Genomic DNA, 15,814 nt, shown 5'->3' on the forward strand with positions numbered 1-15,814 from the left:
CAATTCTATGCTATAAACTCGTCAAACTCGATGCCTGCATTTTATTCCGATTCCAGTGTGCAAATTTTATTGAATTTTTGCACCATGTTCCAAACTGCATTGATGCATAAACGTATATACTACATAGCAAGTTCACAAAATGTTATCATTGCTATCATATGCTTAGCATAAAATGGTATAATACTTATCATACTCTCCGAGAATGAGGTTCCGACTCGAATATGATTTTGCATATGCAAACGGGATGCAGCAATCTTTCCCATAGATTATAGCATACCGCCAGTGCAATTCCCAAATATACATTTGTATGTACAATGTCATTATTGGATGAGCCAATAAATGAATTCCCTGCTGAACCTGGTGGCTCTATCAACGTGGCGAATTCATAAAAGTAATTGCCAATTAGTTACTTACGAACCTCACTGTGTGTGAATTGTTACATAACTTTAACTGTACTAATGCAACTGCCACTCATCCTTAGGATTTAATGTAAGTTTGTGTCGTTCACACACAATATCACAGAGTATGCAAATTCTTGAGTATCTTGAGTAATTCTTGAGAAACACTTGCACTAATATTTGGATTGCCCACTTAGAAGAATCAAAAATGGAAACTTTCAAGACGGTTCGAGGGGTTCCCACGAAAGTGGTCTGTTATGGAAAACATGTAGATGATGATCTAAACGACGTGAACTTCTTAATCTTGGTATTTCCAGGTAAATTATTAAACCTTGCCTAAAATCAACATTAAAAATGTATAATACAATAAATATGTACAACAGGAAATCCGGGACTGGTAGATTACTATAAAGAATTCATGACTGAGATACACAGATTCTTGTCCGATAAGTACCCTGATACGCCCATCCCGGTGTGGGCAATTAGTCATGCAGGACATCAGAGGGATGATTTGGCTCATCACCTATTTCCTTCCCTTGAAGGTCATAAATCATATTTCTTTCTGAGTTACATTGTAAATATTGAAATGCATTTAATAATAATAATATCAAATCAATTGTAATCATGTTGTTTCTTCCTTCTAGAAAACGAACATTTGTACAGTTTGGAGGGCCAATGCAATCACAAGTTTGAATTTGTAAAAGAATATATTCCAAGCCATATTAAGGTGACAGGAATTGGTCACTCAATTGGGTGCAAAGCGTGGTCAGAAGTCATTAAAATGCTTGATGTGGCAAGAGGAACTGTTGTGGACCCCCAAGTTGTTATAGATGAAAAAATTCCAGAATCGCTTCCTGAAGTCGTCAAATGTTTCATGCTATTTCCAACCTTGGAACACATGGCCAAAACTCCAAATGGAAAATGGTTTACAGGACTCATTCCGTAAATTAAATTATTTATATATTTTTACTATTTTAATTAGCTAAATTGTGGCGGCTTAAGGACAGCTTTAGTATAGTACGTTTATTTAATACTAAATTAAATAATTTGTTTAAGGTATTATGGATTCCTTGAACCGTTTGTCAGACTAGTCACGGTGCTGCCGACATTATTTCACCGGATGATGTTAAACGTTTACTTTTTCGGGAAAAGTGTTCCTGATAGTGTTAAGCGGACATCTCTTCAAATCTTTCGGTCTGATATTTTCCATAAGATCCTATACATGGCAAAGTGCGAAATGGAGTTCGTGCTGGATCTGGATGTAGCCACATTGGACCGAAATTTGGACAAGTTGTTCTTCTGTTTTAGCCAAACTGATGGATGGATGCCATTGGAATATGTGGATGATATGAAGAACAAGTTCCCCAAGATGAAATTTCAAATTTGTGAACGAGGTGTGGAACATGCGTTTGTCATTAAACACAGCGTGCTAATTGCTGAAGCTATTTGTTCTCAATTGGATATATATAATAAGTAATAAGAGAATTATTGACTCTTCGACACTGAATATGTGCAATAATGCATATATTTGTCATAGCTTATATTAAAATACTTATATTTTGCTATCACACTTTCCAAAATCAGCAATAAAAATAACTATTGGGACTGTTATTAGAAAGCATTCCACCAATATATGTACATGATATTCACGGTATGGTTTTTATTATAGCCTATGTATTATTCCTGTGTACCACTACTAAAATTATACTGTATATAATATTTACATATGCAGTATTTCATGTTACCAAAATTCTACCCTGTTCCTACTCGTCAAGTGCTGACAATTCCATAGACATCGTTGGAGAAGGCACTCTTTTAACGAGGGCAAAGCCAATGATGTCTGAAAAGGTGAAAAATAATTGCATCAGGACAAAGAGTATTTTATATGCTACATATTTCCAACCAACAAGGAATTGACGTTGCTTACCATCAAGCACATTTCGACTTATGATATTTTTAGTTTGCGATTTGCCAGTTTCCGTTGTAATCCATTTCATGATAGGATCTGCATCCTTGCCCATTTCGGCTTCAGAAGTAAGAACTCCGTCACGTCGTGCATCGTCCATCGCGGCTGAAAGAATGTCGTTGAGGAAATGCTTGGCGAACAGTGCCATTGAAACAGCCTCCCCTGCTTTCCGAGCTTCTTCCATGCTCTCCTTCTCGGCCTGAATTTGTCTCACATTCTCATTCACAATGTCCTGTTGTCGCCGTTGAAGTCGTTGTAGTCTAACTAATTCCAAGTTCCTCCTGCTTTCGTATACACGCTGCTGAGCTAAAAGCGTTTCCAATTCACTCTCCATCATCAACTCCAACAAAGCCTAATATTGAAAAAAAAGACTGCATATATAATTTAAGTGTAGGAGAACAGGGTAAATAAACTTTAGTAAAGAGATTCATATAATGAAGTAGCGATAGTGGTATTCATTCGACAGATATCCGGGATTCAATTTGAAATGCAGTGGAAATTTGAGTTTTGGTCGGCTAACCATCTATGATGCAGAAAGGTAACCTAATTTTTAATTTGGTTACCCTTCCTGAGACCCTTTCCACCTACATATGTCGTAGTGGTTGCTACTAAAAATGTCATGACCTCGTACCGTTTAGCTTGACGATCATGACAAGAAATCGACCTTACTTTTGAAGTCTATTGTCGATATCCGAACGATGCTCACTGGTTCGGGACGTTCGCTCCTATTGCTACTTACATATGTACGTAATAGTAAAATGTGAAAATATTGTGTGTATTTAACCATACTTGCTCCACCACTACTGATGAAACACTTATCACAATTGGTGCAACGTGCAACGTGAAATCAAACAAATCGCCAGGAAGAATTTGGGTTTCTTTATCATCTCCGGACTTGGGGTTTCGGATCATTGCACACCCAAGAAATTCAAAATCTAAATCGGTCACGAGTTCTGTTTGGGTGCAGTTGACAGTTTGCTCCATGTCCTCATATAACACTTCGTAGTACGGATCCGTTTGAGATTGCGAGCTAATTTTTCCAAGCAATAGACTCGGTGCCCGCATTTTAGCTTTATTCTTTTTCTTTTGCGATTTTGTCTCTTTCGTAGTTATCTTGGCCGGCACTTTAGTAGTTCCAGCACCTGCTGAGCATTTTTTGAGTCCTCTGAGGTATAGCTGGCACAAGGGGTCCTTTTTCACCATTTCGAAACATGGATACACGGCCTTTCCATCAACCCCCTGATATCAAATAACCAGTGCAAGTAAGGTTAAAATTTTTTATTTTTAAAAAGCGTATTAATATATATCAATTTATTCGTTGTGTACGTCAATTTTTGGCCCCAGGTCAATAGCATATGTACCTCTCCGGACGCGAGGGTCCGACATGATATTGCAAAATTCTCTTGTAGACCTTAAGGACATGAATTGCATTTCAATTTTAATATATGCGCGATGAAACTCACTGCAATTTATTTTATGATTATACTTTTTGTCTGAAGAAGAGCGTCTTGCTGGACATTCATATTTTGTAGCTAGCTTTGGACTGCTATGAAATCGGAAAAGTGGGGGATCCTCACTACCATCACCTCGTCTGCATAAACTAACAAACATCTTGATTACTTGGATCTTAAGAAACTTCAAAAACGATGACGGCTGCTACCAAAAGAAATAGACAATGTCGACGAATAACGATTATTACAACACGGAAAAGATTTCAAAGAACATCACACATTTTGGTCATATTAATTATTGGTTTTGGTTCACTTGAAAAATGAATTGTCCTAGTGATTCAGGTCAAAAAGGTACGAAAAACATGAACTTTTGAAGTTTTATTTCATAAATTGCATTTATTTCAATACATCAAGTGTTATCACGTCATTATTTGTAATAAAACTAACATTGTCTACTAGTTAGTATTAAAGCACTACTGACAATGAGTATCACATGCAAGTACAAAATATCCACAAGGTACCATTTTCAGTAATCTTCTACATACAACATAAATAAATACATTTAGCATTAATTTCTACTTCATAGTATTTAGTAGGTCGCTTGCTTTATGGCACGAAAAGAGCTTTTGTTTTATTTTTTAAATCTTTGATATTTATCTTTGAGACATATTTTTGCATTGAACAATGCTAATTAAACTACATCGGAAATAAATAGTTTACATAATTTTACAATATTTAGTTTGGGTACATATCAAATGCTAACTTAGTATCACAGAGTTTCGGGCAACGATTTTTATGTATACTTTTTAGATTTTTTAAAGCCGAGGTACAATAACTGGATGGCTGGTTTGTTGTATGGCGATTACATTTTCAGAAGCTGAAAATATTTTTGTGAAATATTTTCTCTTTCCTTGTAGAATAAAAAGAATAAATAAACCTGGAAAATTTGCTCCGTGTGGGTACAACCCAACGAGAAGTGGTAACGTGTATGATTGAGATATCCTATAAAATATATCTATTAACTATTTAATACTTTTAGTATTTCATTGCTTCACACGTCATGAACACAAAATATTATAACCACGCAATTTAAAAGAGTACATTTAAAAGAGTATATTCTAAATATGTGTTGCTTGCTAAGAAAACAATCATGAAATTATATCCATAAATTAAATTGTACTGGTTATTACGCATAATCATGGCATTTATGTTGCGTGCATAGAGAGCTACGTATTGTTCACAAGCTATGAAGCTACACAATTACATACATACGTATGCATGACCCTAAACATTTACGTATAAAAACTTCCTTGTTTTTTGCCAAGAATGTGGTTAAACTTCTGAAGATTGAGTTGGGTCACCGCTATTATTAACAGTAGCGCTTTCTCCACGCCCGTCCCCTGACAACATGGCCACCGTAACTGTAGGAAGCTGGAAAGACACCCTTCGCTCATTTGGATCCCTAAATCCAAAATTTCTAGCAGGTAGATTAGAATTGCTGGGACCAGTATCCTCACGACTTCCAGGCGGAGTCTCTTCTCTATCATCACAACAAAGACCTATTTCCTCCTCTTGTTGATTCTCCACCATTGAGGTCATTTTTTGTCCATCATGCTTCATATTAGCTCTGAGCCCTCGTGGGGATTGGGACCTAGATTGCGACCGAGACTGTGATGGCGAGCTGACAAAGTGAGCAGCCTGGACAACTTGTATAGGTTGCTGATTATTGGATTGATTGCCCGACTCCACGCTGGACATGCTATGCCACTTCGCAGAGCTGAGAAGCCCGGAGGATGCAGGAACGACAAAGAATTGAACGTTTGGTTGTTCTGACATTTTTCTCCGCCCAAATCCGGCTGGGAGTAATAAAGTGGATGGACCGTTGGGACTGTACTCGTAGCCAGATGGACCGGGGGACGAGGTAGAAGGATTAAAATTACTGCCAGGACTAACACCACCACCGCCGCCCGAAAAGCCACATTCATTTAGCAAATGATCACTCTCATCTCTGCTCCGGATGGAGAGTGTGTCTCTGGAGGAAATTGTACTCAATCGACGAGGAACTATCACAAGAGCAATTCCTATTTGTCCACCTCCTCCCTGTGGCTTTAGAATTGGATCTGTTGGACTAGAATTTTCACCTTCTGATTCTCCCTCTTCGTCCGACTCGTCATCGTCATCATCCTCGTCGCCGTCTCCCTCATCAATATCTGACACGGCTTCTTCATCCTCATCATCATCGTCATATGTTCCATAATTGAGTGGGCCTACATTTAAGTAATTTATATCAATTATTGTTGCATAATAGCGAAACCGTTAAAGCATGCATGAAAAGTATGTGTGCCTACCATGAACTGGACAAACCTAAAATATAAAATGAAATATATAAGTAAAATAGAATATGTATGTGCACTTTGTATTTGGCATTTTCACTTATTAGAGTTATGATTATTGATTAGTTATGTAGTTCAATGCTTGCAAACGTATCATTACTTTGACTCTGTTTGTATATGTACATTACGAACTTTGAATAAATGATGGCCAATTTCGTTATCATTAATATTGTTTCGTTCATTTTCACTATACCTCTGGCTCGATGATCACCTCCTCTGAGAAAAATGCTGACTGTCTCACGAGTCGAGGCCTATTTGTCGCAATCTTTGCACTTGCCTGTTGCATAAATTTTATTGATTATTATTGGCTTTGGCAATATATCTAAATGAACTTTAAGGATTAGGACTCACCTCATCATCATCGATTATTATTACATCCGCGTCTGGTTTCCTCCTCACAACACGTTTCTTTCTACCTTTCTTCTTCTTTTTCTGTCCCTTGCGTTTTACCAGTGGATCGGCTATTGTGACCGTTTTTGGGTTGCTGGACCTCCTCTGCATGTTGGGATTACCTTGAGTTTGAGACGGCTGCATGTGTGACCTGTTGATTCCAAAGTCGCTTTCATTATTAACTGATGGATTTACAGATGATCCTTGTTGCTGCTGTTGTTGTAGGGAAATGTTGTTGGTTAGTGTGGAGGTCCCTGAAGGTCCTGAGGCAAGCACGGCGGCAGCGCCTGCCGCTGTGGTGGGCAAATTTTTAGGCCTGTTAACGGTTGCAGTCGTTGTGACACAACTGTTCTGATTTGCTCCTCCAGGAAGTACGGATGTGTTGACTGCAGAATTCAGAGGAATTTTCTTAAACGAGGACTTTCCTCCTCCAGAATGACTGTTTGCATCGGATGAAACACTTGAACGCGAAAGACGCCATGTAGCCGTACTGTTGGAAGTTGCAGAGGAATCATTGCGACTACTTGATAGATTTGACTCCTGCGAAGGTTTCCGCGTGACGGCCCAAGAATTTCTGCGACGAGGTTCCAGGAGGCGTAACGGAAGGCCGCAAGAACGGTTCTATAAGTGGAGAAAGCACACACGGAATGTGTATGAGTGGAATTTTGGGGTAACGTGAGAAATATGGCTCTTTTTTTTTACCTGAACTCGCCATGAATCAGATCTGGAAGAGCTGAAGTTATCACTGGAGACGGATGGATGTCGTTGATGCTTTTGACTATCAGGAGGATAATTAGCTGTGGCAGTGTTGTATAGGTACCGCCGTACATTTTGCATGCGTGGATCTTCACGCTATTCAGACAAATATGTCAAGAATGAATAGTCATTTCATGATAAAAGGCACACATTTTTATAGTTTAGTTTAGTTTTTCAATCGTACTATACTAACCTGTCGACTAGAATCTTTATTACTGTTTTGGCACAAAATGTATCGAGAAAAGAAACGTCCAAAGGGGCCAAGTCGAGAAAGTTGTTCTGGAGCAGGAATGAATCGATGATACTTTGCATTTCCGTTCACATCATCTCCTCCTGGGTGCAAGCTGTAATATCCGAGAAAATTTATGAAATTTGACTTGGATAAAATGAGACGGGAATTATTTCTGAATATAATAACGCAGGAATTATGAGTCACATTTTTGCTATCTATAACATATATTGTGCGCATAGGCTGAGATGACACGCGAATGTTCTTTGAGAATTTGCCAAACTTTGAAATGGTGCGGGTCTAGGAATAATCACGTAAAACGCTAAATATTCAGTAAACCTTGTGTTAGACAGTTTTTCATTCATCTGCATTTCCCATGAATATTTAGGACAACAAAATCAACGTTGCCAGTACAATCGCATATTGTCGTCACAATATCTTTTGTCTCTGACATGCATATTTGCAATCAAACAATGAATGTTTTTTATTGAGCAGAACGGTTCGAGTGCAAGTAATCTCTTGAAACTGAGGCGAAGAGAAAGCAATTGTTTACAGTAACGACTCACCCTGAGTGGCAAATACATGGTTGGCCATCCTTGGACACTTTATCCGTTAAACTTCCAGTATTTGGTGCGGTTTGTCTGTTTGAAAAGTTGGAACTATTTCTGCAACGTCCAATCCCTCGAGTAACTCGAGATTCTTCGATCGCCTGTTGCAAAACAATCTTTATTACATCTACTCCCATAGTCGTAAAAGTAATTGGTTGCAGGTTTATTAGCAGTCACGCAGTTCTTTCTCCGAGATCATCACATCACGTACCTTGCAAATGAGGACACAATCTTTCTTGAATTGCTTGGTGAGAATTGCGTAGAGGAATGGGTTGCAGCAAGAGTTGAGGGGCAGAATAAAGACCGTGAATACTTTCGCTTCTTCCAACGACACTAATTGCAATCCAAATGCAGCCGTGAGAGAGAAAAACGCGATTGGAAACCAACAAAGTAGGTCGGTAAAGACCAGTAGGGCCATGTTCTACGAAGGGGCCAAAGGGGAAATTGTATATTCCACAACCAAATAAAATACTTCATCCCAAAGAGGAAAATTAAATTGTTTTACTCACCTTTGCGATACCTGCGAAAAAAAAAGTTTATTGAAACTCAAGTATTTTAAAGGTGGTTGATTAAAATAAATTCCAGTTCGAAATAAGGTTCGAACGTATATTTATTATCATTAGGTAGACTTGGATAGATCTTAATTTTCACATTTAGTCCATAAATTCAAACTTTCATTGAAAATACTCACGGGTTTCGTTTGAATTCCATGCTGCCGATCCTCGAATGGAACAGTACATTTTCACGTAACAGCTTTATTGCCGACGCGAGGAAAAATGAAAACACAATGAAATATATATATTATTTCGCATAAAGCTATTTATTAGTAATAAATGTAAAACATGTGCTCACCTCATTAGAATCGTAAATGCAATCCCATTAGCAAACATTAGGAAAACAACTGCAAATAACCAAGAATCAGTTAGGCATAATCAGTCGAGGGTTTCTCGACAATCTTAAATAAATTTGAGTAATCATTATAATGTTTATTTAAGATTGTTTATTTAAGATAACTATAGTTATCCTTACCATAGCCTAAACTAACACCATCCCCAGTTTCAAACGGTAGGCAAACTGTAATAAGTCATTGATTTTTTCAATACATTATAATTCTAACTTGTTGGAATATTCATGTGTACCTGCAAATTTTCTGTAGTCTGAAACGCCAAAAAGTGGCAAAACAGCCATTATAAGGGCAAATATCCAACCAATGACCATAATGTAGCTGGCATGTTTCAGAGACAACCTCTGAAATTAAATAAACAGATGACAAATTGCAATTAAATCCATAGGTTCCAGTGGAATAAAAGTTGTGACGCCATCACACCGCTTTTATGGGTGAGAAGAAGTTGATTAAGAAATACATGGCATAGCTTTTGTCTAACCTTGTTGAGATGCATGGCATGAGTGATGACATAATGTCGCTCCAGAGTAATGACAGTTAAAGTGAAAACTCCAAGCTCTGTAATTACAAGGGAATTGTAAACAATATGAACAATGCAATCTTCAAATTGATATATAAATGTACACCTGTCCATCGTTAACACTTACCGGAACTCAAAACACCAAGAAATCCAGCCACTTGACAAGCTATAGAATAGTATGAATTATACAAGTAAATTCAGGACGTTCATGCAAGAAGGATATGCAAACAACGCTTACGTATTGACAGCTGCCAAGGAATAGCAAATTTCCGAAATTCTCCTAGAGTAGCGGCATCAATAACCGCCAGGAAACCTAAATGACACAAATTCCTAAATTAATTTTGGTTGATGAGTGAAAGTGCTTTGTAGAAATCAAGTTTATTGACACGGGTGCAAGCTCTTTCTAGAAACTGTCATGAACTATAATAACAGCATATACATATATGCCGTATTGGGAATTCAATAATATGTTTTCCACGAATGCACACAAGGCACATATCCGGTAACTAATACGCATATATTGGAATCGAATTACATCAAATTGCATGGACAGTAGAAACCAAGCTAAATATTATCTTTACCTAGGTAAATCCCCATAAAGAAGTCTGAGTGGATTCAGAACCGATGGTGTGATGAAGAGGAGTAGCATAAATAGTAAAATCAAATACAATTTTTTCGCATTTAGTTGATAATTTATTGTATCACCACTTGATATCGTACCTGCAATGGCCAAATTGCAAACAAGAAATCGGGGGACATCCATTTTTGTCCGTGCAAAAATTTGAACAAATACGACAGTGCCATTCCTGCGTAAAAAAGTATAAAATTAGGCAAATCATACTAATAATTATGATGGTTGCAGCAGTTGTTCAAACCTTACTGGCGTATAGATAACATAACTCGCATAATTTTAACTTTTTGAAAGCTGTCTTTGTTTTGAGGGATAAATTTGAAATGTGAACCATGAAAACTCACCCCATGAGAGCTAAAAGAAATACTATCCACACTCCGCATCGCAGTGTCCACCAATCGAAGAGGTCCTGCAATCAAAGCCATACATATACATATGTATAACTTTAAAACATTTGAAAAAACTACCGTTTTTTCTTCGAAAATACTAGGTTTTCCTGGCTACTTTTTTTGTTGCAGGTTTAGTTGTTCCGAACCGCAGTTCAGCACTCTCTTACATAGTTATGTATGTATGGGTGTGGAACAGTAGAGAACAGATAGCTAAAAATCACCGTCGTCAGGATATGCAAGCAATTCTACTCTGCTTAACACGTCTCAATTTGCCTCATGAATACATTCTCATCATCCCACTTTCTCTCAGCATGTCAATTGACTCATTGTATCTTATAATTTCGATGATGAATGATAAGTAATAGGAATAGTTTGGAGATCTATATTGTAACCTAACCACTGTATATCCTGACGGAGAAGGTGGGTGCAGCTATACACACGAATTTCGCAAAGGCTAGAATTTAAATCTACGGAAAGCTATTCGTTTAGAAATGTATGGATACGATGTCTCCGTTACGAATCGAAATTCTCAATGAGATGCTGCAGAATGATTTAAAAAAGTGTATTGCAATTGAGTTTCTGAAGTAGAATTAAGCAATAAATTAGAAACGAATTTTATCAAGATGACTGAAGCGTTAGGATGGAGGAAAATAATGACTATCCGACACCCCAAGAAGCTGCGATTAGATGAAAGTCGATGTAATTGTGACGGGCTTAATTACTTTCATTTTTAACCCCTATAACTTAATTTTAGTTTTCTATCAACTTTTCACCACACGTAAATACTAGTAAAATTACGCATTACGTATCGGTGTCTTACCTTGCATGGCAGAAATGGACCTAGTAATATAAACGAGAATTATAATTGCATTTATGTACATTCGTGTAAAATCTCCAAAAACAGCAATTAGCTCATAATAAGGTACGCAATCTTACCTGGGAGAGGAATGCAGGAAATATCTTTCGGTCGAAATTGTCTAACTCTTGTCAAGGCACCATCCCCACTTCCTTCCTCCCAGGCGGAATCAGTTGCCAATGGGGTGCCAAATGTTTCCCAAAAATCAGCCGCCAGCTCTGCCTTGTTTGACAGATTTACTAAAAATGTTCATAAATTAAGATTCATTTAGAAAATAAGCACCATAAAATATCAAATAAGCATCATAAATGCCACAAATCATGGGTGAAAGTCACATTTATATTTATATTGTAAAGGGTTTTAATTGAACAAATTCATTCTTTGTATTTAATTAGTTTACTGATTAAAAGTCTGTCGTATTTTTTATGTACGTGTAGAAATTTCGATGATCAAAATATTAATAGATATGCTAAACTATGATTTATCAGTGGTGAATGTATTTATCTTCAGTCCAATAAATATACGTTCATGAATCTATTTTCAAACTTAAGGAATTGTATACAAAAAACGCATTCGAAAAATAATATGATCTAGGGTGGCATGTTGATTTGAAAATATTTGAAATAGCACATATTTCACTATCAGAGCCATTATTGTGTCATCCCGATCCCACCCAACTCACGGCACAACTCTGACCAAGTCATAAGTTGTGGTTAGAGAGAACAGATTTTGATTAATATTTTGCACACACAGTTTGTCAATAAATCCAAATTAGCTCACCAATTCCTTGCCACGAGTCGGTGAGGTTCAGCTCAGAGAGAGCGTTTCTGAATCCCACCTCTGTGGGGTAGAGGACGGATTCCTCGATGGGAGACTGGTCAAAGAAGGACTTGGAACTCGTGGGGGCGGATACGTCTGCGACGAACTGAATTAGAAAATAATCAAAAAGTGAAGTAAAAGTAGCATGCACATGCGGTCTGCGTCCGTTGACGCACCCATCGATTTCTCCCCGTTATTGCCGATACAAAATTTCAGTTTTCTTATTTCATCACCTCATTTAGCCCACTCGTAAATTGTCTCACTATGTTTATTCCATTCCATTACATGTATCTACATACCTGACAACAGTGGTATGCATATGAGAGGACCAGACGCCGCGCCCCTAAATGGATAGAAAGGATCATATCATACATCATGCTAAATGTAATACATTTTGAGTGTGAAAATCATTCTAATAAATATATTTCTCTATCAGCCTTTATTATTTTTAGGAGATAAACGGTGCTTAGACAGGCAGGCTAGAAAAAGTACTGATTGAGCTCTCTAAATTAGCCATATTATTTGTTTCCGTTCTTTGTACCAGTTTTTAATCAATTTGTAGTCATAAAGTTCTCCTGCTTATCGATTGAAATATATATTTTTCGTATTTATGGACAGACGGACGGACATGATGGTCCCATAAGCCCTGACTCGGGCTAAAAATTACACCACTTAATTCAAATTCTCCTTCGACATCCTCAGTTACTACTACAAATAGATATTAGAAATTGTTATTACGTGGGAAGGATTCGGGTCCTGGAAATTCCCTGAGATTTGGGTTATTGAATGTTTTCAACTCGACTACACGATCCAATCCTTTCGTCGGCATATCCGGGAAAAAGTTGTTCCCCAAATTCCTAAAAAAGTCAATGCGACATCATTTATCCATTTTTCAATTGTACCAAAATCTTCAAAGTGGATAACCATGTTGGGAATCGTAATAGGCAAAATAACACGATTTCACTTTTTTTCATAAAAAAACTAACACACTTTTATCGAATAGTTGAGTGGGAGGGTGAAAGCTAATTTCCTGATCATAACCCTCGCGGATTTAAGGATTTTGAACATGCCGTCAATAAATAAAATGCTTCGTTTGCAAATACTATGTGCACATAAGTAGTTGGTTTGGTATATGCGCAACTTTTCAGTTGATATTACGAGACGATTGTGCAGTTCATAACAACTTTACGTTGCTAAAATTATTATTCTCACCAAACTCCCATAATCCTTAAAGCCCATTGAAAAACTTTTATTAAGCCATTCAACCAGCGGCAGACTGACCTCAATAATAATACTGCACATTCAATAACCCATCCCCATCCGAAGTCATACCATGGGATAAAATCCTCACTGACTTCGAGAATTCATAGGTTTATACATATCTTTTGGGTTAAATGGGAATCTCTCCTGAAGAATACACGCAATTAACGCTCTGAAACAAACAAAAGACGTTGACCCCCCAGAAATTTTATGGTTCCCGATTCCTCAATAAAACTCGCAAAAGACACGCAAAAAACTTTTATTGCAGACTTTCTCCCCTTGTTAAAAGCATGTAGCTTGTTCCAGTAACAGTAACACACCCAATGTACAATTAAGCTCATCGGAAAATGCGAATTAGATTTGAGATATTGTTCTTCATCATATTTTTATTACATATTGGAAAACTTTTGGGAAATTTACTGCCTTTTTATTCCACTACTCAGCTGACCTTCAACACTCAATGGTTCCCATAAAACAAGGCGCCTGGAAAAGTGTCCTTTCACTGGGATTCGTATATACGTGTATGCAAGTCTATGTATGTATTCATGCAGCCTCTCGAGTCCGTGTAATATATTGTCGTGAGTTTGCTAGGCGAAGAACATCTCAGAAAGGGAGGAAGGAAGAGGTGGTTATGAAATGATTGAGGGGCCGCCGCTACTTAATAGCTCGTCTTGAACTGGTTGTCAGAGTTTGGTGGGTGAACGCATTATACTTTTGGGAGGCTGAGGCGGTCGTAATGGAGAGAGGAGAAGAAGTGCAGAGTACGAAAAATGATATTGCTTTACGAAAGAGTTGTGCTGCGAGATGAGAGAGAAAGCACTGTGCAAGCAAAGAGTGAAAGCTTGTGACGTCAAGACTTCTTCGCGTTCAGCAGTGCTTGGTGTGGTTCGCCTGGTGTGAAGAAGCCTACCGGCCGAACGACCTGACCTGGACCTTTCTGAGTGTAACGGATTGAGTAGGTACCATATATTTAAGAACTGGGCGGCTGAGGAGGAGTCAGTTGCTTGCGCTTATTCTTTTTTCCAGGAAAGGAAAGATATTGAAACTCTGACAGAAGCTATGTCATAAAGGAAAGTAGTTTCTCTGCGTCGACACATTTTCTCAAAATAAGAATCCACCTCCCTTGCCAAAATCACATGTCCTACCATAACGTAATTTGAAATAGGGCACTCTCCTACTCCGACCAACCAACCACTGTCACCTCGTTCTTCACTTTGCAAAAATAAAAGGGAATGTATTCCGTTGGAAGACGTTTGAACTCTATATAATGGTCGCAGATTAGATCTTAGATCTGTCCAGTTGGAGAATCGTAAAGTAAAAGCGAGACTTAAAAAGGGGAGAGTTTGATTCGCAATGAAATCGATTTGACAGATTTTATTATTTGAGATGGTGTTATTGGTGTAAAAAAACTTACAAATCTTCGAGTTTTGGTGTAGCCAAGAAAGTGTCCGGATGTATAAAGTTGATATTGTTGTGGGCCAGGTCACTGAAAAATAGAGAGGAGATGTCATTAGTTTTTGACATGTTTATGGTTATGAAGAAACACTAAATTCAAAAGAAAATGGGCATAGAATTATAATTTCTGATGGAGAAAGCAGCTTACAGATTTTGTAGGTTGACAAGTCCAGCAAATGTGCTAGATGTGAGTTTGCTTATTCGATTATGGTGCAAGTGTAGATCATGCAACTCTGACAGGGTTTTGAAGGCTCCGTCTTTGAGATTCTCAATTTCATTCACGCTCAACTCCCTGAAAAGTGTCAAACAATGAGTCAAAACTATATTGGAAAAGTTTCAAACGCCCAGCAAATATGTGTCCTCTGATGACACATGTCATACATACATGGTATTCATATACATACATAGTAAATTTTAAACCGAGATTGTGACATGATGGGAGTACACATATTGACTATAATAATATGTATTGATTAGAGTAGAAACTTTCACTTACAAAATCCTGAGTTCTTTACAGTCTTGTAACGAGGGTATATTTTGCAATTTGTTTGACTTTAGGTCGCTGTAATAATAATAATAATAATATAAATAATGTCAGTCATAATAACGACAAGAAACCCTTCATACAAGGTTGGGAAATCACCAAAAGCGCACAATAAGTCGTAGATCAAGCAAAGAAAAGAGTCGAATTCAATAACATGCATCATATACAAAAATGACCCCTAATCGCAACAAATCTTTAGAATGTTAGAATGTGATTCGACAGCAGAAAAGCAGCCACCTTCTCCA

At 37.6% G+C, this 15,814-nt stretch overlaps 3 protein-coding genes across 5 annotated transcripts in view; 1 reads left to right on the plus strand and 2 right to left on the minus strand.

Annotated features, from left to right (window-relative positions):
- The first annotated feature begins 286 nt into the window (after positions 1-286).
- LOC110855021 (lipid droplet-associated hydrolase) lies at positions 287-2,030 on the plus strand. 2 transcript variants are annotated; one of them, XM_022103458.2, is made up of 5 exons: positions 287-489; positions 596-715; positions 782-940; positions 1,043-1,340; positions 1,455-2,030. In XM_022103458.2, the coding sequence occupies exons 2-5, from the start codon at positions 607-609 to the stop codon at positions 1,873-1,875; spliced, it is 987 nt and encodes a 328-aa protein (XP_021959150.1). In that variant the 5' UTR covers positions 287-489; positions 596-606; the 3' UTR covers positions 1,876-2,030. The 2 variants fall into 2 exon arrangements, with proteins under 2 accessions (XP_021959150.1, XP_021959165.1); XM_022103473.2 differs by having other exon boundaries at positions 599-715.
- Positions 1,910-3,594, minus strand: LOC118434261 (radial spoke head protein 3 homolog B-like). The gene is made up of 3 exons (XM_035847267.1): positions 3,154-3,594; positions 2,326-2,716; positions 1,910-2,238 (listed from the first exon to the last, which is right to left on the minus strand). The coding sequence occupies exons 1-3, from the start codon at positions 3,565-3,567 to the stop codon at positions 2,162-2,164; spliced, it is 882 nt and encodes a 293-aa protein (XP_035703160.1). The 5' UTR covers positions 3,568-3,594; the 3' UTR covers positions 1,910-2,161.
- A 576-nt stretch (positions 3,595-4,170) lies between these two features.
- Positions 4,171-15,814, minus strand: part of LOC110841965 — a 44,924-nt gene continuing 33,280 nt past the window's right edge. For both annotated transcript variants that reach the window (XM_035846082.1, XM_022087670.2), the window contains exons 12-38: positions 15,522-15,587; positions 15,174-15,317; positions 14,985-15,056; positions 13,049-13,167; positions 12,610-12,653; positions 12,272-12,416; positions 11,572-11,730; positions 11,456-11,475; positions 10,591-10,655; positions 10,336-10,421; positions 10,197-10,220; positions 9,854-9,928; positions 9,743-9,781; positions 9,577-9,653; positions 9,331-9,439; positions 9,221-9,265; positions 9,044-9,092; positions 8,883-8,944; positions 8,701-8,711; positions 8,403-8,612; positions 8,150-8,292; positions 7,548-7,698; positions 7,301-7,450; positions 6,560-7,219; positions 6,402-6,485; positions 6,164-6,179; positions 4,171-6,082 (exon numbers count right to left, since the gene is read on the minus strand). In XM_035846082.1, coding sequence (XP_035701975.1) covers positions 5,148-6,082; positions 6,164-6,179; positions 6,402-6,485; positions 6,560-7,219; positions 7,301-7,450; positions 7,548-7,698; positions 8,150-8,292; positions 8,403-8,612; positions 8,701-8,711; positions 8,883-8,944; positions 9,044-9,092; positions 9,221-9,265; positions 9,331-9,439; positions 9,577-9,653; positions 9,743-9,781; positions 9,854-9,928; positions 10,197-10,220; positions 10,336-10,421; positions 10,591-10,655; positions 11,456-11,475; positions 11,572-11,730; positions 12,272-12,416; positions 12,610-12,653; positions 13,049-13,167; positions 14,985-15,056; positions 15,174-15,317; positions 15,522-15,587 — 3,760 coding nt within the window. In that variant the 3' untranslated portion in view covers positions 4,171-5,147. The remainder of the gene's footprint in view (positions 6,083-6,163; positions 6,180-6,401; positions 6,486-6,559; positions 7,220-7,300; positions 7,451-7,547; positions 7,699-8,149; positions 8,293-8,402; positions 8,613-8,700; positions 8,712-8,882; positions 8,945-9,043; positions 9,093-9,220; positions 9,266-9,330; positions 9,440-9,576; positions 9,654-9,742; positions 9,782-9,853; positions 9,929-10,196; positions 10,221-10,335; positions 10,422-10,590; positions 10,656-11,455; positions 11,476-11,571; positions 11,731-12,271; positions 12,417-12,609; positions 12,654-13,048; positions 13,168-14,984; positions 15,057-15,173; positions 15,318-15,521; positions 15,588-15,814) is intronic.

This window comes from Folsomia candida, unplaced genomic scaffold, assembly GCF_002217175.1.
Source record: "Folsomia candida strain VU population unplaced genomic scaffold, ASM221717v1 Fcan01_Sc001, whole genome shotgun sequence".
NCBI lineage: Eukaryota > Metazoa > Arthropoda > Collembola > Entomobryomorpha > Isotomidae > Folsomia > Folsomia candida.

What these genes read in the sequence shown, in the direction of transcription:
- LOC118434261 (XM_035847267.1), bottom strand. Translation starts at nt 3,567, where the DNA reads ATGGTGAAAAAGGACCCCTTGTGCCAGCTATACCTCAGAGGACTCAAA. An exon ending in CATCAGTAGTGGTGGAGCAA is followed by an intron (nt 2,717 to 3,153) that starts GTATGGTTAAAT and finishes TTTCAATATTAG; the next exon opens with GCTTTGTTGGAGTTGATGAT. An exon ending in AAGTCGAAATGTGCTTGATG is followed by an intron (nt 2,239 to 2,325) that starts GTAAGCAACGTC and finishes TCACCTTTTCAG; the next exon opens with ACATCATTGGCTTTGCCCTC.
- LOC110855021 (XM_022103458.2), top strand. Translation starts at nt 607, where the DNA reads ATGGAAACTTTCAAGACGGTTCGAGGGGTTCCCACGAAAGTGGTCTGT. An exon ending in CCTATTTCCTTCCCTTGAAG is followed by an intron (nt 941 to 1,042) that starts GTCATAAATCAT and finishes TCTTCCTTCTAG; the next exon opens with AAAACGAACATTTGTACAGT. An exon ending in TGGTTTACAGGACTCATTCC is followed by an intron (nt 1,341 to 1,454) that starts GTAAATTAAATT and finishes AATTTGTTTAAG; the next exon opens with GTATTATGGATTCCTTGAAC.